The sequence below is a fragment of the Pongo pygmaeus genome, chromosome 1, assembly GCF_028885625.2.
Source record: "Pongo pygmaeus isolate AG05252 chromosome 1, NHGRI_mPonPyg2-v2.0_pri, whole genome shotgun sequence".
Lineage (NCBI taxonomy): Eukaryota > Metazoa > Chordata > Mammalia > Primates > Hominidae > Pongo > Pongo pygmaeus.
Window position 1 is genome coordinate 211,865,253 of NC_072373.2, and position 23,050 is coordinate 211,888,302.

General features: G+C 54.5%; 1 protein-coding gene across 2 annotated transcripts in view; it reads left to right on the plus strand.

Annotated features, from left to right (window-relative positions):
• The first annotated feature begins 776 nt into the window (after positions 1-776).
• The window catches only part of IFFO2 (intermediate filament family orphan 2), a 51,755-nt gene continuing 29,481 nt past the window's right edge, over positions 777-23,050 (plus strand). Inside the window, exon 1 of one of the 2 annotated variants that reach the window (XM_054503868.2) lies at positions 777-1,785. In XM_054503868.2, coding sequence (XP_054359843.1) covers positions 1,121-1,785 — 665 coding nt within the window. In that variant the 5' untranslated portion in view covers positions 777-1,120. The remainder of the gene's footprint in view (positions 1,786-23,050) is intronic. The other variant, XM_054503878.2, reaches the window with a different exon arrangement.

Here is a 23,050-nt window from a genome sequence, read left to right on the forward strand (position 1 = left end):
GTGGGTGTCATCCCGGGAGGGTCTTGCTCGGCCTCCCCAACCCCCGTGCTTCTCGGCTCCTCAGTGGGCGGGGGAACCAGCGGGCTTGGCTGTGCCCGGGCCGATCTCGAGAGGACAAGGCCCGCAGCTAGCATCCGAGGAGCCCACCCCCGGGTCCGCAGCGTGGGGCACGTGCCGGCCTAGGCGCCGCCTTATCCCCGGAAGGTCGATCTGGGCCTCCCCAGGCTAGAGTGGGGGTGGGGTGCCGATGCACCTTCGGATACTGTGGTCCCCCAGCCCTTCCAGCCGCGGTCGCCCACATCCGAACGAATTTGGGGCCAGGAGCATTGCGGGCGGAGAGGACAGAGAAACGGAGCCCTCTCGGCAGGCGACGTGGGAGAGGAGCGCCCTAAAAAGTGGAAAGCGAGCGTTGCCGAGGCTGCTGGCCCCTTTAAGAGGCCCGGCTGGCTCTGCGGCAGTTCCAGCTAACACGGTCCCTGGTGCAGCTCTGCGGTCCGGGTCCCCCAGCAGAGAATCGGCACCCGGCGGGGAGGCAGCACCAGACGCAGGAGAGGGCGTGGCCCCGCCGGGGAGCTGGGCGGAGTCTATGCTGCAGAGAAAGCGGGAGAACCCGGAGGTGGGCGGAGCCGAGGGTCTGTGGGTGGGGCCCGGCGCTGCGGGCCTCGTGGGGCGGAGCCTCGGGCTCCGGGAACGCCGCAGAGGGAGGAGGGGTGGGCGGGGCCGCGGCGGGGGCGGGGCCAGTGTCTGCAGTGGGCGGGGCCCGCCGCAGAGGGGGCAGTGCCGGCCGAGAGTCCTCTGCGTGCGGCTGCCGCGGCCCCTCCACAGCGTCTCTGACAGCCCGGGCGGTGCGACCCGCGACCCTTCTGGCCCCGCGCAGATACCGCGGCCTCCACCGCGTCCCGAGGAGCGGCCGAGTGCCCTCTCTCGCCTCGGCGCCCGCATCCGGGGCCATCCGTCCCGCCGTCGCTGCGGAGGCCGCATCTGGCGCGCATCTGGAACCGCCCGGCCGGCCGCGCTGGAGCCCGCGCCCACCCTGGCCCGGCCGCGCCGGGAGCCCTGCCCGGAGCTGGAGCCGCACCTGGAGCCGCGGGCCCGGGGCCCTGAGCCGCGCAGCCGGCGCATGGTGAACTCGCTGCTGTTCGGGGAGATGGCCTTGGCCTTCGGCTGCCCGCCGGGCGGCGGCGGCGGGGGCTGCCCTGGCGGGGGCGGCGGCGGCGGCGGGGCCGGGCCGGGTCCGTCGCCGGTGACGGCGGCGCTGCGGGACGACCTGGGCTCCAACATCCACCTCTTGAAGGGGCTCAACGTGCGCTTCCGCTGCTTCCTGGCTAAGGTGCACGAGCTGGAGCGGCGCAACCGGCTGCTGGAGAAGCAGCTGGAGCAGCAGCAGAGCGAGCGCGAGCGGCGGCTGCGCTACAAGACCTTCTCCCGCGAGCAGGCCGTGCAGACCGGGCCCGAGCTGCTGTGGCCCCCGGCGCCCGGCGGCGGGCACGGGCTCAGCAGCGGCGCGGCGGCCGGCGCCAACGCCAATGCCGTGGCCCTGGGCGGCCTGCCCCCCGGCGGCAGCTCGCACCCGCAGCACTACGGCCGCCTGCCCGGGACCATCTGGAGCTACACGCAGGTGCGGCGCACGGGCGGCGGCGGCGTGGAGACCGTGCAGGGCCCCGGCGTGTCGTGGGTGCACCCCGACGGCGTGGGCGTGCAGATCGACACCATCACGCCGGAGATCCGCGCGCTCTACAACGTGCTGGCCAAGGTGAAGCGCGAGCGCGACGAGTACAAGCGGAGGTGAGTGGCCGCCCCTCCCCCCCCGCCCTGGGAGGGGGCGCCCAGGTCCAGGCTGCCGCGGAATGCGTGTGCGGGACGGGGGCCGGGCGGGCAGCTGGTACTGGCAGGTGGGCTGGAAGCTGTGTTTGCAGAGCGTCTTACGCCAGGAAGGCCCAGTTATCTAGATCCCAGGATGGGGGCGGGCGCTGGCTACCATGGGGGCCACCTCGATGCTGTCACTGGTTAGGCACATTGTTTTCTAGGTGACATAATAACTATCTGTGTTTTATGCGATCTCATTTAATTCTCAGCACAATACAGCGTATTGTGTAAGGCAGTCTTATCCTCATCTTGCAGATGAGGAAACCGAGGTGCAGAAATGCTAAATGATTTGCCTAAGTGGCTTGGCGAGTAAGTGGTGAAACCAGGATTTCAACCAGAGATTTTAACCACTCCTGGCTAGTCTGTCTCCTAGCATAAGTATTTTTACCAAGGAAGTAGGAAACAGGCTCCCCTCCCTCAACATATGAAAAGAAAAACTCTAACCAACCCACTGCCTTTTTATTTCTTGAATTAAATGAGATCACGTTTTTGAAAATGGATGGATCTGCCCCTACCCCCTGGGGCCAGTGTCTGCCGTCTTGCTCCAGCTCAGTAAGGTCCAGCTTGCTGGGTTGGATAACCACAACTACAGCAGGCTGCTCACAAGCTTTTATAAAATGCCTCCTTTCATCCCTCTTCTCCCCACTCCCTGAGTCTCATGGTTTATTGAGCCCTAACAAACTCAGCCTTAAAAGCCCCCAGGAGAAGATAATGTTGGGCTGGAGACTGGACATTGAATGGACTGAGACCACCATCTCTGGCTAGAACTGGGGTCCAGACTCTGCAAGACTGGCCAGTGCATTCCTGCCCAGCCCAGATTCCCCAGCTGGGAAACTGTCATTGCTTCCTGTCTGCAGTCTGGCCGACAATACTGTCTGCTTGGCTTTCCGATAAGAGGAGAGGGGTCTCCTATCCTCCTCCTCTTCCCATAAGAGGAGAAGGGTCTGTCTTTGGCATCTCAGGCCTGGCTGGGGAAGGGGCCCTCTGGCCCTGGCAGTCGCTGTTCCAGGCACAGGCAGCCTTCCATTTGGAGCTATTGGCTCTGAACTCCAGGGCTTGGAGGATGTACTGAGAAGGACCCTTCCTTCCATCTCTAAAGGTCTGTCCAGGGAGCTGGGCATAGGTCTCCTTCCTTATTCTCCCATTGGACAGTCTAGCAACTGGGTAGGATTCAAATGCCAGCCTTATACCTGCTGGTGAGATTATCAAATCACTTGAAAGCCTGTTTGCTCATCAGAGAAATGGGAATAATAAAATCTGCCCACAGTTGCTCGAGGAGAGAGCAGGATGGTGATGCTCTTTGGGAGGTATAAAGTAATCAGGTTGATGTTATTAAAGATGATAGGCACTTTGTGAAGCTAGCAGGGAGTAGAAATGCTGAGAGTCCTCAAGCTCTCTCATGCGGCGCCTAGCTTCCTGGGGGTAGGTCTTACACTCCACTGGGAGACGGGCTTCTCTCCTGAGTTACCTGTTTCTCTGGAGGAGTTGAGAATGGCCCGCGTGGTGCCTTGCCACAGGGAGGCCACCTTGCCACCCCTCATGGTCAACGTCATTAGGGCAGGCTAGGGAAGCAGGCACTTGCTCTCAATGGTGAAACTGGGGAGGGATGGGCCGGGCTCTCCTGTCTGCCACTGTTGATTGTGTCGTCATGCCTCAGGCTTGTGTTGTGTTTGTTTTATTGTGTGTGCTTTTTGGACCTGGCTACTAAAGTGATGGAAAAACCGTGCCCAGTCTTGGAGGGAGATGGGTTGGCATTGAGCAATGATCTATTCAAGTTGCACCCAGGGCGTGGGGTGTGATGTCAGCTTCTGGCACTGGCCTGGAATGAGACGGTGCTGCTGAGACAGGTGGAGTGCAGGCGTCTCTCTTCCCGCCCTTCTGGGATGCGTGCACACCTCTTCTTCCATTTATTTTTTGAAGTTGACTCAAGACTCATGTTGAATTTTTCCAAAGCAGGGATACTCCTTTCCCGGGGCCTCAGTTTCCCCATCTGTGAAGTGAGGTAGGGGGGCTAGAATTGCGGTCCTTGAAACCCCAGGCTTTCTTAGAGATGCTTTAGGGGTTCCTTGAATATCTAATAAAAATGATCATTTAAAAGAACATTAAGACGTTAATACAGTGATAAAAATGTGCTCACCCACCTTTAAGTTCTTAATATTAACTCATTGGGTTCTACTAACATGCTAACTTGTTAGTAGTAAGTTTTGGGTATCTCCTAAGAATTTTCTTTGGGGAGGAGGGTAGACATTTGATAAACATTTTTTAAAAAGTTGAAAAACCACTGGGCTAGATGATCTCAAAGGGTCTTCCCAGCCTTGGCAATATATAAATCTGAGTTTGAGCTCCCAGCCCACTTCTGATCCCCTGGCCATAAGAGAAGTCACCGTCTAAGGGATGAGACCCAGGTGTCTGCCTGGACTGTTGTGTCCATGAAGGGCTTTAAATCATCCCAGGATGTCTATCACAGAACTCCAAGCAATGATGCCCAGAAGGAGCCTAACCCAGAAGGGAAAGGTTCCAGGGTTTCCCCTGGTCCACCTGGAGGAAGCTGCAGTTCCAGAGACCCCCACTTGCTTCCCCAAAGGACAACTTGGGCTGCGAGGCTCAGCGATCTTCAAGCCGGAGGCTTGTTGAGTTCCACCTCCATGATTTCTGGCCACGTTCATGTACTACCGCCTGTGCTATTACTTACATAAAATATTTTAACAACTTCATTGAGGTACAACTTGCATATCACAAAAACTGCCCATTTTAAACGTACAAGTCAAAGATGAGTAAATTCACAGAGTTGTGCAGTCATTACCACAATCCCGTTTTAGAGCATTGCATCAGCCCCCCAAAAGATCCTTCATGTCCATTTACAGAAAATTCCAATTCCAAGCCCAGCCCAGGTAATCACTGACCTGCTCTGTTTCTAGAAATTGGCCTTTTCCGGACATTTCATAGAAATAGAATCACACACTCTTCAGTCTTTTGTGTTTGGCTTTTTTCACTTAGAGAATTTTTTTTGAAGTTCATCCATGTTGTAGCATGTATTCATAGGCTGTTCCTTTTTATAGCTAAAAATATTCCTCTGTAGTGTAGACCATATTGTGTTTATGAATCCACCCAGCTATTCAATGTATTTTAAATTTAAAATGTCAACTGTATACCACTGAGCATCATCTCATGTGCCATCAGTGGTCCACAAACTGTGCTTTGGAAACACCAACCCAAACCAGAGCCCCTGGCCTGGGGTGCCTGGGTCCTGGCCCCAGTCACCACTGCTTTGGTTTTCCCTTGGCCCAACCAGGTCTTTACCACGTGGGAAATGTGGTCGCTGAAGCCGCAATGAGGACAAGGTTGTCAAGCGTTGATTTGGAAACCAAAACAAACATCTCTACTCTGTCACCACCCAGGGCCACTAAAATATCCTGTTCTGACTTTGCAAGCTGGGGGCTTTTCCCTGGAGATTCCCACTGAGTTTATCTGAACTCAACAGTGGAGAGTTCCCTGAGTTGGCATCCAGGAGACCTGGACTTTAGGTCCAGCTCTGCCAATAGGTGCTGTGTGACCTCTTGCCAACTTCTGCCCTCTCTGGGCCTCAGCTCCTCCACCTTTACACGCAGGAGTTCCTGTAGGTGATCTCTCTCAGCTCGCGCTCTACTTTAGGTCAGTGACTCCAAGAGGCCCGTGTCGTGGCTGATCTTTCTGCCTCTGGAGACCACACTGTGTTTGCTGAAGTCTTTCTCTGTTCTGGGCTTCCCCTTCCCTCTCCTGCCTCTGCCCCAGATAACTAGGGTCCAGGCTCCAGGCATAGGCAGTGCTGGCCATCCCATCCCCAGGCTTAACCGGTTCAACCATTTCCCCTGTCTTCATTGGCTCCAAGGAAGGATGCAGGAAAGCTTTAAGGTTGTCAAGAAAAAGGTCCCTCCAGCCTGGCAGCTGCCACGAAGTTGCCATGGGCTGGTAGGGAAAGTTGCCCTGGGCTGGTAGAGGAAGTTGCCCGGCGCTGGTAGTGCTGGCCTAGCTGCCCATCAAACAGGGTGACTCTTTTGGGGGCCTGGTGTCCCTGTCCAGAAGCCCGTCCAGCCATCCTGGCCCCCTCAGGCCTAGTGTGATTTGCAGCTGGCTGGCCTGGCTCCCCCCGTGCGAGTGTCTGAGTGTATGCGCCCCCCAGTTGAAGTCAGCCTGGAGGCTAGGTTTCTTTTTTTCCTGGTGCCTGGGGTGATTGGAGGGTGGTTTGGGAGCCTGGAGAGACCACTGTGATCATTCAGCCTGGTGGCTTTCAGGTGGGCTTTTTAGAGCCCTGGAGTCCACAGCAGGGCGCCTTGGGAGACTTGGGGGACAGTGGGAGGCTGAGTACCTGAGATTTGAGCCATGTTGCCCACCATAGCTCCATGCCTCTCTGACTCCCAGATTGTCCAAAAAATATTCCATTTTAAAAAGGGTTCTGCTGTTTTAAAGAGAAAGAAACCGCTGATTCAGCTGAGTACTTTCATTTTAAAGGTGGGGAAACCAAGGCCCAGAGGGGGGCTGGCCCTCAGTGCTGAGCTGGGCTGACCTTCCATCTGCCGTGCAGAGCTGGCCTCCCCGCCTCGACATGATGCCCGCATCATCTGCCCACAGTCAAGGCTTTGTTATGTTCTTTCCACCTTTTTGTGTGTCTGTTTTAAACATTTTTTTAAAAAGCCACTTTCTGGGATGGGAGGGACTTTTGTCACAGCTATTTCTGACTGTGAGCCGGAAGGGGCTGGGCTGTCGGCTGGAATGGAGGACTCCAAAAAGGGATGGTGGGTGGGTCAGCTGGAGTGTCCCCTGCCCGTTCCTGTCACACCCCAGGGGGGCCCTCAAGCAGGTGGGTGCTGGCTCCTGAATGTCCCGAAGCCTGAAGGCTGCCCTGGAATAGAAAGCTGAGGGCTTTGTTCCCTGCCACTCCCATTGACACTTTCGTTATATCTGAAGCTGGCACCAATATGGATTCTTTATTTCTGATTTTCCAGTGAGGCAGCCTTCGATGGTGGAAAAGGGTTTCGCATCCTGGCTCTGCCACTGTCTGTGTGAACATGGGCTAGTGGCTTGGCCTCTCTGAGCTGCCTGTGGGGCTCCCCGCTTCGTCCTCTGTAAAAGAGGGATCATCTTGTTGCTCTTCCAGGGATTGAGAAGGAACAAATGAGGTCTGGTGTTAAGGTACCTGGGGCTTGGCAGATTTTGGGCATACCTACCTCCACCTCAGCCCAGCCCCCTTCCCCTGGCAAGGTCTGTTCCTTTAATTTACAAGGATTTCTCAGCATGGCCCTGACTGCCTAACAAGTCCATTTCAGGGCACGTCGCTGCTCTCTCTGTCCCATGGAGGCGCCAGAGATGGTGTTGGGGGTGGAGGGAAAACGGCTGCTTCTTTGTCCGGCATCTAAGAAGGCTGTTTGACCTACTCTTAGCAGTTGATTTGTGCCTCCGGAAATCTCTCGCCATCCCCCAGCCCTTTCTCTCAACTTCCTTTAAGAGAAACACACAAACCCCTCCATCTAGCGCCTCGGGTCCCTTGAGAACTATATTACAGAATCCCTTGGCTGGGTTGGCATTCTCACTGGGGACAAATTTGGGAGCGATTCTCAGAGCCTCAAGCTAGAGGGAGGGGAATGAGGTCCCAGAAAAAAAAAGGAAGCAGGGAGACAGCTGACGCTGAAGATTCCTTCTCAGAGGAATGCGAGGCGGGGCTTTGCCTTGGCAAACGAGACCGGATGCGGGGCCCCTGGATCCCCCTTCCCCCCACGTGTATGCACACTCACACTCACACACATGTACATGCACACACACACACTCACATACGCATGCAGATGCACTCACCAGGCTCTCCATTCAGTCCTGTGGCCCACGTCCCCACACATGACCGTGTTTGAAGGACACAGAAGGGTAGACCCGGAATTTGAACACGCCCTTTGCTGCAACGAGATGCGTTGCCTTCCAGGAGAATTGATTTAAACTGTGCCATGTGTCAGTGACACCGGAGGCTGTGGGCTTTGCATTTGCAGTCCTGGCTTTTGATCGCATTGAGAGGTGAAGGCTGGCTGGCATTCCATTTATTTCCTATGTCGCGGATGGCTGAAGGCCCGGGACGGGAAGGAGGCAGCCCTGCCATGTCCCTGTGCTTAGGATTAGGGATGTGTTGCTTTTTCCTGACTTTCTGCTGTCAGGCAGTCCTAAGCACCCGCCACCTCCCACCTCACAGCCCCCCACACCCGGAGTTGTAACTACCTGGCATGTGTCTGCCCCCGCATCGACTGGAAGCTCTGTGGGGGCCGGTTCCAGCTCTGGCTTCGTCTCCCACTGGCAGATCCCAGCCGGGACCTGGCCAAGGTCCATGCTGAGTAAATACTCATGCAGCAGGGAGGCCTCTGTGTCTGGCTGCCGTGAGCTAGTAGGCCTCCAGGAGGATGGGACAGAAGATGGACAACACAGACCACGTCCAGGGATTCGGCTGTTTGTGGAGGGGAGGGCCTGCATTTGGAATCAGAAGGCCTGGGCCAAAGTTCAAAGTTTGAATGAACCCCCAAGCCTGGCAGTGCGGGGTGCTGGGGCCCCAGGGCAGGAGTTAAAAGCGGAGTGAGCTTGGGCTAGTCACTGCCTCTCGAGCCTCAGTTTTCTCATCTGTAAAACAGGGATGCTAAGCTCTGTGTCCAGAGGTTGTGGAAGAAGTAGATGGGCTCGCCTAGCTACAGCACAGGGCGTGTAAACAGTCAAGTTCGGAATGATTTCACAGGGCAGAGAGTGGGTGCCCCACAGAGGCGGAGCTGTGCTGGCCCTGTGGGGTGGGCAGAGGTGGAGAACCAAGCTGGAAACTGGGAGAGGGTGTCCCGTGCCCTTTGCTGGCAGCATCTGTGGGTTGCACAGCCCTTTGAGCATTGCCAGACTGTGAGGTGCTTAGAAAATTCCAGGCCAGATGGGAGACTGCTGAAGGTTTGTGACGTTTCCGCCGCCTGCCCATGAGGGGAGTGTCCTCCCACCCACACTGGGCACCGGCCGCTTGGCTTCCTGGGCAGGATGTGGTTTCTCATTCTAGACCTGGTACAAGAGAGGGTAGTTGTCACCCAACAGTAAACCTGGCAAATGGCAATGCCTGGTTCTCTGGAGGGTCCGTGGAGCCCAGGTCCTGGTCTGAGTTTGCCTGTGATGTGGTCTGAGCTTCACTATGCCCACCTGGGAATGGGGACAGTGGGAAGGTGGGCTTGCCCAGCAACCCTGTGAAGACTACATTCTCTCCGTAATGTAGCACAATTCTGTGTATGCCATTTAATCTCTTGCACCTCAGTTTGTTGCTCTGTAAAATGGGGATGTGGTTTCTTAAGAGTTCTGCTTCCCAGGGTTGAGGTAAAAGTCAATTAAAACAGTGCAGTAGGAAAACATTTTGCAAAAGGGTTTGAAAATAAATCAATATGGCTTAATGCTCCTGTTTATTGAGCACCTACTTTGTGCTAGGTGCAGTGATGACTTCTTTAAATATGTGATAATTACGAGAGCAGTCCCAAACGGTGGGAAGTGATTATGCTCATTTTACAAATGAGAGGTTCAGAGAGGTGAAGACATCTGTCCCAGATCTCGCCACGAGTCCGTCTGGGTCTCTGGATCCCAAGGTCAGTGCTCCTCCCAGGAGGTGGCCTTGTCCCATGCCCCTGGAGGTTGCCGAAGGCTGGCTCAGGGTGAGGAGGCAGGCAGGAGGCACGGGGTCTCCCCAGCACCTGTCACAATATTGCCACGGCGGATGGCAGAATAGGAGGCGGCTGCTGCACTGGGAAGACTCCCTGCTGTCACTTTACAGTAATTATTTCTTGAGAAGCAAATGAATCACTGGCAGTAGCAGGCAGATGAGGCTCCCAGGCCACTGTAGCAGGCCTGTCCAGGCCCCTGCTCTTTGGAGAAGGTCTCAATGGGGGCTGGCAGGGCTGGCAAGGGAGGAGTTGGGGAACAGGGAACACATATTATGACCCGTCTGGTGATTTCCATGCGGTCTCATTTAAACCCGGTGGTGGCACTGCAGGATGGAAACTGAGGCTCAGAGAGGAGAAGTAACTTGGAAGTCAGGCTCCAGATCCAACCTTTATCCTGTGCTGTACCCAGAAAGGGCCATGCCCGTTGCAAGCCGCTTTCCTGCTGTGAGCCTCAGTTTTCACTTCTGTGAAATGTTGCCTAGCAAAGCTGGGGCAGGCTGTGGATCTCAGACTCTCAATTAATGCTCCATTTATCTTGCCCGGCCCCTGAGTGTCCTCAGGGCAGCAGCCAGCCCGAGGTTCTCATCCATGGATCACCAGCAGCAGAGGGCCTCGGGCATTCTGGTGGCTGTTTGGGAGCTCGCCTCCGCCCTGGGCTGGAGTCTCCCTAGCTTTTGCTTTCAGTCAGAGCTGTGAACTTTGCCAGGGAACGGGGAAGTTATTACAATCATTTGGTGCCTCTTGTTGGGGAAGATGAGACTGCTGGGTATGGGTGTCTGAGGAGCCAAAGTGGTGGTGGTTTCAGAACAGTGGCTGAGTACCCACCGTGGGCCAGGCCCCTGCCCTCGAGAACTCAGAATCTGGGGACATAGACAAATGCGTCATGCCATGTGGCAGCATCACGTGACAACAGCATGTGCCCAGTACCTCTCCAACAGTGCTTGTGGATAGTAGGAGCACCATAAACATGTATTAGTTAATGAATTTCATTAAATATTTATACAACATTTACTCTTTGCCAGGCTTCATTCAAAGCGGTTTGCAAACATTTAACTCATGGAAGCTCTAATAACCCTGTGATTTGGGTGCTATCATTAGCCCATTTTAGAGATGCTAAAACTGAGCCAGAGAGGCAGGGGGGGAACTGGGCCAAGACACCTTGAAAGTGGCAAGCCCAGGCCTGGTGCGGTAGCTCATGCCTGTAATCCCAGCACTTTAGGAGGCCGAGGCGTGTGGATCATGAGGTCAGGAGTTCAAGACCAGCCTGGCCAAGATGGTGAAACCCCGCCTCTACAAAAAAATACAAAAAAATTAGCCGGGCATGGTGGCAGGCACCTGTAATCCCAGCTACTCAGGAAGCTGAGGCAGGAGAATGGCTTGAACTTGGAGGGCGGAGGTTGCAGTGAACCGAGATCTCGCCACTGCACTCCAGCCTGGGCAACAGAGTGAGACTCCGTCTCAAAAAAAAAAAAAGAAAGTGGCAAGCCCAGATCTGACCCCAGGAAGTCAGGCTCCAGTTCCAACCTTAAACCTGTGTAGTACCGGAAAGGGCCATGCCCATTGCAAGCAGCTTTCCTGCTTGAGCCTCAGTTTTCACTTCTATGAAATGGGAGTAATAAATCTGACCTCATGAGGCTGTTTGGAGGACTGTCTAAAATGATAACTGTGGAGCACTTTGTAAACTGGCAAGTGGAGTGCCTGTGGGGACTAAATCCTTGGGAGCCCTGAGCTCTACCCACACTGTGGTTTCTTTTCCAACTTCCCATGCAGGCTGAAGCTCCTTGAAGCTCCATGCAATGCCTTGTCCTCTCTTGCCTTTACGTTCACACCTCCCCTGGATCCTGGGATGGGAGGTTGGACAGAAACCTGCTTTGTTAGACAGCTTAGAGCAGAACGTTTGTGTGGAACCCAAAAGCTGGGAAGAGAGGAACCTGCAGGGTATATTTCTGCTGCCTGTCAGCTCTGAGACCTTGGGAGAGTCACTTTGCCTCTCTGAGCCTCCGTTTCTCATCTGGAAATGGGAATGGTCATGTTGTGTGGATGGCAAGTGCGATGATGGTGCTCCAATTCTGGCTGCCGTGGCAAAAATCACTAAATAAGGCTGGGGGTTCTGGGGAGAGGAGCTGGGCAGGAATCGAATGGCATTTGGGCCTTGGCCCTGGCAGGAGCCCCTCCACGTGGCCGTGCTGGGGGTGGGGCCTGTCTCTGAGCTGTCTCTGAGATGCTTGCTCAGCGCCCTCTGGCCTGCGTGCTCCGACTCTGGGATGTGTGTTCACACAGACCCTGCTCATCTGCTGCTCGATGGAGAGAGGCCCCTGCAGTGGAGACAGCGCCTTCCGCCCTCTTAATTGGCCATCTTTATTACTTGAGTTATTTAAGACGGTTCTTGGCTCGCTGCCGCCTGTTTGCTGTCTTGGAGGAGGGGAAGAGCTACTGGTCTAAGTAGACCTTGTGAAATTCCCTGGCAGACAGGCTCCTCTCTGTATAGGGTCAGCCTATCTTCCCAGGGCCCGTTGGCACCCCCATTTTGCTCCTGGCCCACTGTGGCAATAGGCAGAAGGCCATCTTGGGGGGTGGTAGTGGAAGCTTTAGGGAAAGCTTGTTGCAAAGTCAGGACCAGAGAGTCTTGGAGGTCTGGGTGGAACACTGGTGAGACCCTGGGGTGCCCAAAACCCAGGGATTCTAGAAGGTACCCAAGCCAGTATAGGGCCAATCAAGAAAGGCTTCCTGGAGGTGACATCACCTAGGTTGTATTTGGAAGGTTCAGTAAGAGTGGAAGAGAAGGAGAGAGGGTGTTCCAGATAGAGAGGACAGCTTGTACAAGGGCCTGGAGTTGAGCTGCTGTGCAGAACACAGTGTGGAGCTGCTCCTGGTGCCCGGGCTTGAGCCTGGCACTGCCAGAACTTGGCCTGTCCTGTGCTTGCTTCTTCCCTGTCTTGTCCTCTCCTCCCTCCTCATGCTCTTCTTGGCTCTCATTTTCTGTCTTGCTCTCCTTTCCTCTCCCTCTTTCCTTTTTTTCTTGTTTTGATCTCTACTCTTTATGGCTGGCTGTCTCACTCCCGTCCTGCTTGGGGCACAGCTCTGAGGGGCATCTTGTCCCCCATCCCTCAGCCAGATGCTGGGCCCTGGTGAGTGGCTCTTGCTGCTGGGGCCTTGTGAGCCCATGAGTATGCATGTATGTACGTGTGTGTGTGTGTGTATACATGCATGTGAGCACAGGTCTGGAGCCTCTGGATTTGGAGCCCTGAAGGTCATTGCCCTGCCTCTGGCCACTGCAGACCCCTTGTACTACGGGGCTGGGGGTAGGGTCTTGACATCATGGTGGGGGGTAAGGGAGGCTGCCTAGTGAGAGAGAAGCTGCTGGTTTGGAGCTCATGGCCACTGGGGACCCTCAGCCTCCCCAGCCCCCATTACGGTCCAGGGCCTAGGATTAGACACAGGTCAGGAATTGGGCGCTGGGGGGAGGCTTGGCTGCTCCCCTTACCTCTCCCCGCCCCAGCCCCTGATCGCCCTGGCTGTCCCTTCTCCCTCACACTTGTGACTTCCTTTCATCCCCTGGATGCCCCAGAGGACTTGAGGTACCCTTCAAGCTCATCTCATCCATCCTCCTGCTTCCAGGCAAAATCATTCCCTGACATCCCAACCAAGTTAGGTATGCCTCCTGTCTTTCAAAGCGACCTTCAGCCATTCTTTAGTGGTTTCTATTTCTCTCTCACCCCTATTTGCATATTCATGACCATTTTATAGATGAGAAAACTGAGGCCCAGCGAAGGAGAGCAGCTACCTTGAGGTCACGCAACAGAGCAGGGGCCGGAACCCAGGTATTTTCACCCTGTCCCCTCCACAGGACTCTCCTTAAACCCTTGAGCTCAGGGCTCCCTCTGGGGGCTGCTGGCACTTTCAGGAGGGGTTTGGAAAACTCCCAGAGGACAGAGCACTTGGAGCAGAGAAGCCACTGCCAAAGGCATGACTCGGAGCCTGTACAGTGGGGTCCGCAGAGACAGGGCCCTGCTCCTTGACCAGACATCTGGGTCCCTGGCGCTGTGGATGAAGCTCCCTCCGCCTACAAAAGAGACATCTGAGGTTGCCCGTGGGGTTTGTCTCCATGTTTCAAAAGGCACTTCTCCAGCCTCTGGCCTGGTTTTGTGGTCTTGGGATGCTGACACTGACCTGCCTTCCCAATCTGCCAGCCCTGTGCTTGGCTGCACCATTTCTCTGTGCCTAGTTTTCCTTTTGTATGGGATGGGATGGGATGATGGTACCCACAGGGTGTTGGTGAGCCTGACTCAGGAAAGGCTGCCCTGTCTCCTTATCCCTGGGGTAAGCCCTGGAGCTGGAAGTCTTGAGAACTTTGCCTAGAATGTTGGAGTTGGGTGAACCGTAGAGGCTGATCTTTCATTCCCCACAAAGACCATGTTTCCAGAGCTCCTTGTCTGGGGATGTGGCCTGACAAATAGTACTTTGGGATTTGCACATGTTTTTATATGGAAAGACATTTTTTTTTTAAGACAGGATCTTGCTCTGTTGCCCTGGCTGGAGTGCTGTTGAACAGTCACCGCTCGCTGCATCCTTCAACTCCTTGGGCACAAGCAATCCTCCTGCCTCAGCCTCCCGAGGAGGTAGGACTTCAGGCACACACCACTACACCCAGCTCATTTAAAAAATAATAATAATTTTTGTTGAGATAGGGGTCTTGCTATGTTGCTGGGGCTGGTCTGGAACTCCTGGCCTCAAGTGATCCTCCTGTCTTGGCCTCCCAAAGTGCTGGGATTACAGATGTGAGCCACCATGGCTGGCTGAGTCTTAATATTACATTGCAGTTGGTTTCACCCTTACCTTTAAATAAAATATTAGCATTTAAAACATCAGGACTTAAATTTGCCAGATGTGGTGGCACAAGCCTGTAATCTCAGCTACTTGGGAGGCAGAGGCAGGAGAATGGCTTGAATCCACAAGGTGGAGGTTGCAGTGAGCCAAGATCTTGCCACTGCACTCCAACCTGGGTGACAGAATGAGACTCCATCTCAAAAAAAAAAAAAAAAGAAATAATATAAAACATCAGGACTTATCTGACTTGGAGACTGATGGCCTGAACTCAGCAAGCTACTGCTGGCAGAGCCAGAATTAACCTGATGCCAAGTTGAGGGACCCTCCAACTTGCAGGTTATTCTTTTTCTGAGCCCTAAGGCATAATTCAATTGTGGGGAATTAAAAAGAAATTGCTTCATTTGCTTTTGCTTCATGTTTCCTGTTGGCCCGTGATTTGGGCCTTCTCTTGGGTGGGAGCTCTGGCTCTGAGGTGACACTGCTTGGAGTTGTGTTACTGCTCTGAGCCTCAGTTCTCTCATCTGTAAAATGGGGATGACAATCTTAGCTGATGAGGTTGCAAGGATTTGATGTTGCCTGCAGAGTGCTACGTGTGCTGCTGGCTGTTACCGCTCCCTTCCTCCTGCCCTGGCCTGGCTCCCACCAGCCCCCAGGCCCCAATTTGTACATATAAAAACATGAACAAATCCCAAAGTACTATTCGTCAGGCTACGTCCCCAGACAAGGAGCTCTGGAAACATAGTCTTTGTGGGGGAATGAAGGATCAGCCTCTATGGTTCACCCAACTCCAACATTCTAGGCAAAGTTCTCAAGCCTTCCAGCTCCAGGGCTTACCCCGGAGATAAGGAGACAGGGTAGCCTTTCCTGGGTCAGGCTCATCAACACCCTGTGGGTCTCATCATCCCATCCCATCTCATACAAAAAGAAAACGCGGCACAGTGAGAACTGCCTGCTCCCTCCCCCTTTGGCTGAAGACTGGCCTTTTGTGTTCTGAGCACTTCCTCTCCCCAGTAGAGCCTCCTGGGCAGCCAGGAGGAGGTCATGTCCCCTCTCTTCTTGAGCAGACTGTCAGCACAGGGTGACTGGGAAGGCAAGACCTGGCATTCAAGGCTGTGTCCAGTGCAGGCTGTCGCCTGGAGCCTGTGGCTCCTAGGAGGGCCTGATGGAATGTGGGCATGAATGGGGGAGTCTTTCCCTGTTCCCGCCTCCCTGGGGATCATGGACTGTCTCAGCCTCCCCATTGTGTGGATTTGGAAGCAGCCTCAGGGGGTCACATCGCTGGTCTGAGGTCTCAGTATGAGGTAGGGCCAGGATCAGGATTCGAACCTGCCTCTTGCAGACTGTTACCCAAAGTACTCTCTGCCACACGTGCGAGCTCATTCTGGCAGGCTGAGATACGGGAGTTGGAAGACAGGGGTTCAAGCCCTGCCCTGTGCCCAGCAGCAGCAAGGCAGCTGTTCCTCCTTCTGGGCCCCCGTAGGCGATGGGTAGATGGTTTCTGTGTTTTCATAGACTGCCTTGCGAGGCCTTGTGGGTGAAGGGCCCAATCCCAGACCTTGGCAGAAGAGTGACGTTGAAGGCTGGCTTGGCATTGTTTTTCCAGAGTTGACGTCAGGGCAGCTGGTTTAGGGTTTCATCTGTGAGACAAAGGCTGCTTTGTAGCTTCTGCCCGGTTTAAGTCCAAGCACATCACCCCCCAAGGTGGGAAACGAGGTGGAAGGGATTGCAGGGCCCAAACAGAGAAGCCTTGGGAAGCTTGGCTTGCGCTCAGCCCCTCCAAGAAGGGAGCCAAGATCTCATAATTCTATCGCCATCTTGCTCACTTCCCGAGAGCACCCTGTATGCCCACTGCAGTGTTTGAAGCCGCACACATGTGTTCTCTGGAACATTGCACCACTCCAGCAAGGTGGCTGTGGGTATGTCCATTGTACAGATGAGAAAACTGAGTCGTGCCAGGTAAAATGACTTGTTCCTTGTCAAAGCTAGAGAGTGGCAGAGTGGGCATGTGACCTCAGGTCTCTTTGGCTTCCAAGATCACCACTGGGTTCCACCACTAGAGTCTCGTGTTGCACCCAGCTTTGGAAAGGGAATTCTAAAAGCCAAGATACCCTAGAATCAGACTGGAGCAGATAAACCTCATGGCTTTTGTGGGGAACCTGGAGCTTTCTCTTCTCAGGATTCAGAGTTGGGTCACTGCTTTGAGCCTGTGTTGTGTATTTGTATCTGCATGTGTAGGTATTTGCACATGTACGTACAAGTTAAAGAAGGGATTTGGATACTGGAGGGTCTGTATCACTGGCAAGTGATTCCAGGGAGGCCTTGTGGGCAGGTGTAAGGAATCATCCCAGGGGACACCTAGGACCTTCTGCTCTTCTTTCCCAGGATTACCCTACTTGATCATTCATTCTTCCATCCATCTGTCTGTCCGTCTGTCCATCCATCCATCCATCCATTCATCCATCCATCCATCCATCCATCCATTTGTCCATCAGTCTATCCATCCATCCATCCTTTTCTGGGCCACGGTGCTCAGGCCCTACGCTTGGGCTTTGGGGATGATGCTGCATGAACTGGGAGCTTGCGGAATCTGGGGAACTTGCCAAATGACTGTTAAATCAGGGCTGGAAGAGTCCTTAGAGATTGGTTAGACATTTTCTCTCCCTTTTGTCAGAGAGGGGCAGTGACTTGCCCAAAGTTGCACGGGGCGAGTGGTGGAGCTAGGGCTCAGAGTCAGGTCTGTAGGTCCCAGCCCCATGTTTCTGCTTCTCTGCTGTGTCAACAGACAGTTCTCACTCCTGGCCGGCAGCCCCCTTACCTAGCTCTTCCCTCTTCTGCTGTTTTGATGTGTTCTTGGGTTTTCAGGAGTTGCTGGCAGCCTCTGTTCTGAGAGACTTCCAGAGGTGTCTACTGAACCAGCATGCAGGCCCCAGACTGGGGCCAGGCTTCGCCATGCTCTGCCCTGAGATGACACCCTCCCGCGTCTGGAACAGCAGGTTGGCTGAGCCCCTGAGGGGAGAGACTCCAAGGCCCTGTTTACTTTACCCTACTGGACACTGGCTTCTTTTCCTCCAGGGGTCTCCAGAGGTCATCTGTTTCTTCCTCATCTTGGGGCTAGGACCATTGCAAATCCTGCCTGAAGATCTTACTGCCTAGGAAGCACATTCCAGAGCCCTTTCTGAGACGGGCTGTCCAGTGTCCTTGTGGCCTTTTCCATTGGGAAGTGCTTCCTGGTGTCTAACCATGATCCCTACTGCTGCATTTCCCCCTTTGTTTAGCCTTTCACAGAGGAAGAGTGGTTGGACATCAATTGCTTGGTTGTTCTCAAGGCAGCACCGTTACCTTGCTGTGTACCCTCTTCCCACCTACAATCTCCCTTTTCTCTATTTCCTGAGAGACTGTGCCTTGACTCAGATACAAGTTGAGACACAATCTTCATGCGGAAAAGATCTGGCTGGTCCCTGTAGTATCCCACAAGTTTCTGGGAGGGAGGCACATTCCTTTTCTAGGAGTCAGGGAGCCCTCTGAGCCAGAAGTGGCCTGAATCCCAGGGATCACTCTGGTCCCATCTTTCCTGATGGGGAAACTGAGGCCCAGAGAGGTTGAGCAACATGTCCACAGCAATTCAGCCAGCCTGTCCGAGTCGGGTGTCCTCCTTCGTGTGGCAATGGTGTTTCTATGGTTTGGGCAGGGGGCTTGATAAAGGTGGCCGGTGGCCTCTTGGCCTGGTGGTCCCTGCCGCAGACAGATGTCCTGGAAGCAGAACAGCCAGCCCCATGTGGCCCCAGAGGGCTCCCTGGCCTGGAATCAGTGCTCCTGCCTGCTGGTTCCCTGGGTTGGCAGATTCCTGGCGGTCCTGGGCTGCCCTCAGGGCCAAGCAGTGGCATCTCCTCCGCTCCCACCCACTGTGTGGCTTCCTCTCTCCCACAGCCTCCCAGACTCCCTTTTGGCCCTAGAGGCGCCAGGGAGGCCCCTCACCTCCAAGGGGAGAGGACAGGAGGCCTGAGTGTACACCAGTAATTAAGTTGCCAGGGGGACACTAGCTCCTGTGGCTGGGGCAAGAAGGGGTTAAGCAGTGTTGCCTGCCAGGGCTGGACTCCCAGCTGGTGTCCCGGCCCCTGGGGCCAACCAGGCCATCTGGCCTGACAGATACCACACTGTGTCCCATCTGTCCCAAGGCAAAATCACCAGGAGGAGACTGCCTACTGCCTTTGAGGGCCTGCAGGGGTGGGCGTGGCCCCTGCTGTCTGTCCCTGGGGGGCCAGGCCAGTTGGGAGGGGGCTCCCCACTGGGCAGGCTGTCCTCTGGCCACCCTCCCTGCAGGGTCTCCCTAGGTGTGAGGTGGGGGAGTCTCAGTCCCTGGTGTGGTCAGAGCTTCCTTGTGCAGAAGGTCTAGAGAGGTGCAGGGATGGGCTCAAGGCCACACAGTAAGTCAGCACAGGCAGAGCTGGGCTTCCCCCAAGGCCTGCTGGTGGTTATGCCCAGTGGCTCCAGCTCACAAGCTCATTCATCCAGTCAATAGCGGTTGAGGGCCTACGGTGTGCTGGGCACTTGGTCACTCTGGATACCGGACAGTTCCCCAGTCCCAGCATGGGAGAGGGAACCCAGAGACAGAGCCACTAAGGGGAAGCATGGTGCAGCTCAGCCAAGCCCGGGGCCCTGGACGCTGTAGCAGCCCTCCCAGTAGCCTCCCTCCCAGCCTTCCCAGCAGCTAGAGGTGGGGCTTGCTCACTAGGAGGAGCAAAATGATGTTAGGCACCGATGTTTATGATCTTATGGGGTCTTCACCATCCAGGGAGGTGTAGGGTACTATTGTTATTCCCATTTTACAGATGAGGACACTGAGGCTCAGAGAGGTAAAGTCGCTTTAGCAGATCACCAGCTGGGGAGCGGCTGAGTTGGACACCCATCCCAGCTCTGCCTGACATCAAAGTGTTTTGGGATAAGGGACAGGGGATGGCTGCAAGTGGCCTCCCACTTTGCCCCAGGCTGGCTTCTTCTCGCCGCGCTGGCCTGGACCATCTCCTTTTTGGCTTTTTGCTGAGTCCGGGCTGGGAATCCTGTGGCTGGAGGCCCAAATCTCAGGGGGAAGAGAGCCCCTGCTGGGTTGGAGTTGAGAAGAGAGGCTGTGCTGGTGCAAGTTCTTTTGCATAGCTGGGGCTAGTGACCCTCTGCCTCCCCTGTGTGGGGTACCTGGCAGCATCTGGACAGCGCCTGAGGGATTCCCCTCAGAGGACCCTCCATCCATCTGAGAGCCCCAAGGCTCTGCTCTCCAGTGGCAGCTGGGCCAGGCCAATGGGAGCCTCCATAATGCTGTTATGATTATGTGACCCTGGATGAGTCACTGCACCTTGGTGAGCCTCAGTTTCCCCATCAGCAGAATGAGGGTGAGGAGATGACAAACTCCAATAAAGATGCCCTCCGAGGGGCTTTGCAGTCATGGAAGGGTCCCTGGGAGGCTTGGCTCCATTTCATTCCCCCTCTCATCTTAAGGGGACTGACTTCTCTCTCCAGCCCAATGGGTATGTGGGAGGAACACTCTTGTTTGTGTGTTGTGGGGTTGCCTGGTGCCCAGCCTCCACACTCCCCACTGGTTCACATCAGGTGGAATGCCAGGGCCCGCCATGATGACAGGAGCCTGGGATTAAGTAATGAGTCCGTCCCCTTGAGCTGTATTTAGTCACTAATTCTTTTGGTGCGCGTGTTTGCAGTCTAATTACCTATCTCAGCTGCGCTGGAACCTGCCCCTTCCCAGCCAGTGAGGACAATGACGGCGCTGCACAGACAGGTGGCCGTTGCCCTGTCACCCATCCTTGGTTGCACAAGCCCCACATGTCTTTTGTTAGCTGGGTCCTTGTCACTCTTCCCTCTTCCCTCCTGGAGATTGCTCTGGAATGTTCTCCTCTCCTTACCAGTGGCTGGCAGGCAGCTCCTAGTCTCTGGAGTTGCACTGAGCCAGCTGCTGCCTGTGTGGGACCTTGGACATATCACCTCCCACCTCTGAACTTTAGACTTCTCATTTATGAATGACCTGGACGTCCCCGTCTGATGTCCTAGAATCCTGTGTTCTGTGCTTTTTTTTTTTTGCCCCACCTGCAGCCAGTTTGTGTTTGCCCATCCTCATTTAATCCAGGTGGGGTCATTCACACCCATTTTACAGGTGAGGAGACTGAGCCCTAGGAAAGTGACTTGGCTTAAGGCCGCAGAGCCTTGCTTTCAACCCAGGTGTGCTGACTCTCGCCTGGTGGGCTCTGCCTGGCTGCCAGCCCCTCATTTTGTCAGGCTGCTCATGATAAGGAAAATCTGGGCTCCCAGGCAGCTGGCTCCAGGGCGGCTGCGGGTAAGTATGTGGGAGATACTTACCCTGAGGTGCCCTACATTTACCTCCAGGGCAGCACAGTCACTTGGAATAAACAGTGGAGAGACCCAAAGTACATATTAGGTTTCCAAAATAGCCTTGGGAGTTGCTGTTTTTCTCAAAGCTGTAAACATAACCCTGGGCCGGGGTGCCCCCACACTCTCCTGGACACAGACCCCCTGGGCCTCCTGCCTCTTGACCTGAGTGCCCAAAGACCTGCTGCCCAGACCCCCTGCTGGCTTCCACTTAAGCAAGAGCTGGCAGACACTGGGGATGGGGATGGGGTGGAGAGTCCATGGGGGCTTGGCCAGGCCTAGGCAGAAAGACAATGTCCCAGGGATGGAGAGCCGTGGATACCAACTTTCCCATCATCTGCCCCATGCAATGTAGGCCCAGGCTTCAAGGTGCGGAGAAGAGAGTAGCAGAGTTGGCCTGGACTGTGGAGGTTGTTTGAGGAAACTGAGGCTGGCAGGGAGGGGCTGACAGGGAGGCCATATCTAAGGCGACAGGGCTGCATTGGCCTAGATTGGATCTCCTAGAGAAGGCCCTGGAGATGACACTTACTGGGCCTTTTTAATCCAGTGAGTATTTATGGGGCCTCCTGTGTGCCAGGCTCTGTGCTGGGCACTGGAGTTGCAGTTGTGACCCATAGATGGGCCTGATCTTGAAAGAGATGAGGGCCGGGTGCAGTGGCTCACACCTGTAATGCCAGCACTTTGGGAGTCTGAGGCGAGAGGATCACTTCAGCCCAGGAGTTTTTGAGACCAATCTGGGCAACATAGTGAGACCTCGTCTCTACAAAAAAATAGAAAAATTAGCCAGGTGTGGTGGCATGCACCTGTAATCCCAGCTACTTGGGAGGCTAAGGCAGGAGGATCCCTTGAGCCTAGGAGGTCGAGAGAGCTGTTGTTGCACCCCTGTGCTCTAGCCTGGGCACACAGCGAGATCTTATCTCAAAAAAAAAAAAAAAAAAAAAAGACAGAAGGAGAGAGAGAAAAGAAAGATGAGTTAAGTAGAGGAGACCAGCAGGGTATCAGTAACCTCAGTACCAAGTGGCCCAGAACCTTTGCAGTGCAGAATAGTGGCACTTGACCCTGACCAAGGAGTCGGGTCGGCCTCCTGGAGGGGGTTATAAGCTGGGTCCTGAAGTCACATTAGGTAAGGGAGAGAGAGAGGAAAATGACAAAGGGGAATGGGTGTAGAACCTGTTGGGCAGAGAATGCAGCCCATGCCTTGGAGGTGTGATGGAGCTTGGCACAGGGGGGCTGGAGGTGTTGGGGGGATGCTATTCAGCCTTACTCTACCCTAGCACGTGGCCTTGTTCTCCAGGGCTTATCACCCACCAGGTGAGACTTCTGTCTACCCTTTTGGAGAAGTGTCTGGCCCATTTCTCAGATGAGCCTGATCTCCCAAACCTTGCTCCTTGGGGAAGGTAGAGGGCCGCTGGTGAGGAAGGACAGTATTTATAGCGGGATCTTCCTGCACCCAACGGAGGCAATATTTTGACTAATGAGGAAACTAAGGCACAAAACATTGTTGCTGCAGGAGCTGGAGTAAGGGCCCAGGACCCTGCTTTTCCTTAGCTCCCTGGGCAACTGGGAGCCTGTGGTAGAGAATGCCGGAGAGCGTTCTCTCCAGCTTGTCACACATGGCTCTTTGGAGGGGCACAAAAGCCTTTTCTACATCTGCACACTTGATCCAGAAACCCAATCTGGGTATCCCAGAGGGATACCTGGACACGTATGCAAACGTGAGAGTACAAAGGTGTTCACAGTCTTGTTTAGATTGCAAGGACTCTGCGCTGACAGTGGAGGACCCATCAAACCGGTGGCCCTGCAGCCACCTGCTGTGTCACCTGCTCAGGAGGATGCTGCCGTATATTGTTAGGTGGAAAAAACGCATTTGAAAACCGCACATGGTCACATCCCATTGTCGTTAAAAACCAATCTCATAAGAAGAGAAAATCTCATAAGAAAAAGTTGGGAAGGATATAGAGCCGATGTTAACCGTAATTCTCTCAGGGAGGGGGATTCATTTGGGTGGGTTTTACATTGGTTTTATCTGGCTTACCTGTTTTTTTCTTTTCTATTTCTTGTGTAATCATTGTAAACACTCATGCAATTTAAAGCAAGGGGAAAACGAGCAGGTATTTTTGTCTTTTAAAAATTTATGTGGTTTTGATGTTTTGAGCACGTATACATGACATCATTCAAAATTAAAAAGATGCAGAAGGAGGGGAAATTCTGACACACACTACAACATGGATGAACCTTGAGGATATTATGCTAAATGAAATCAGCCAGGCCGGGCGCGGTGG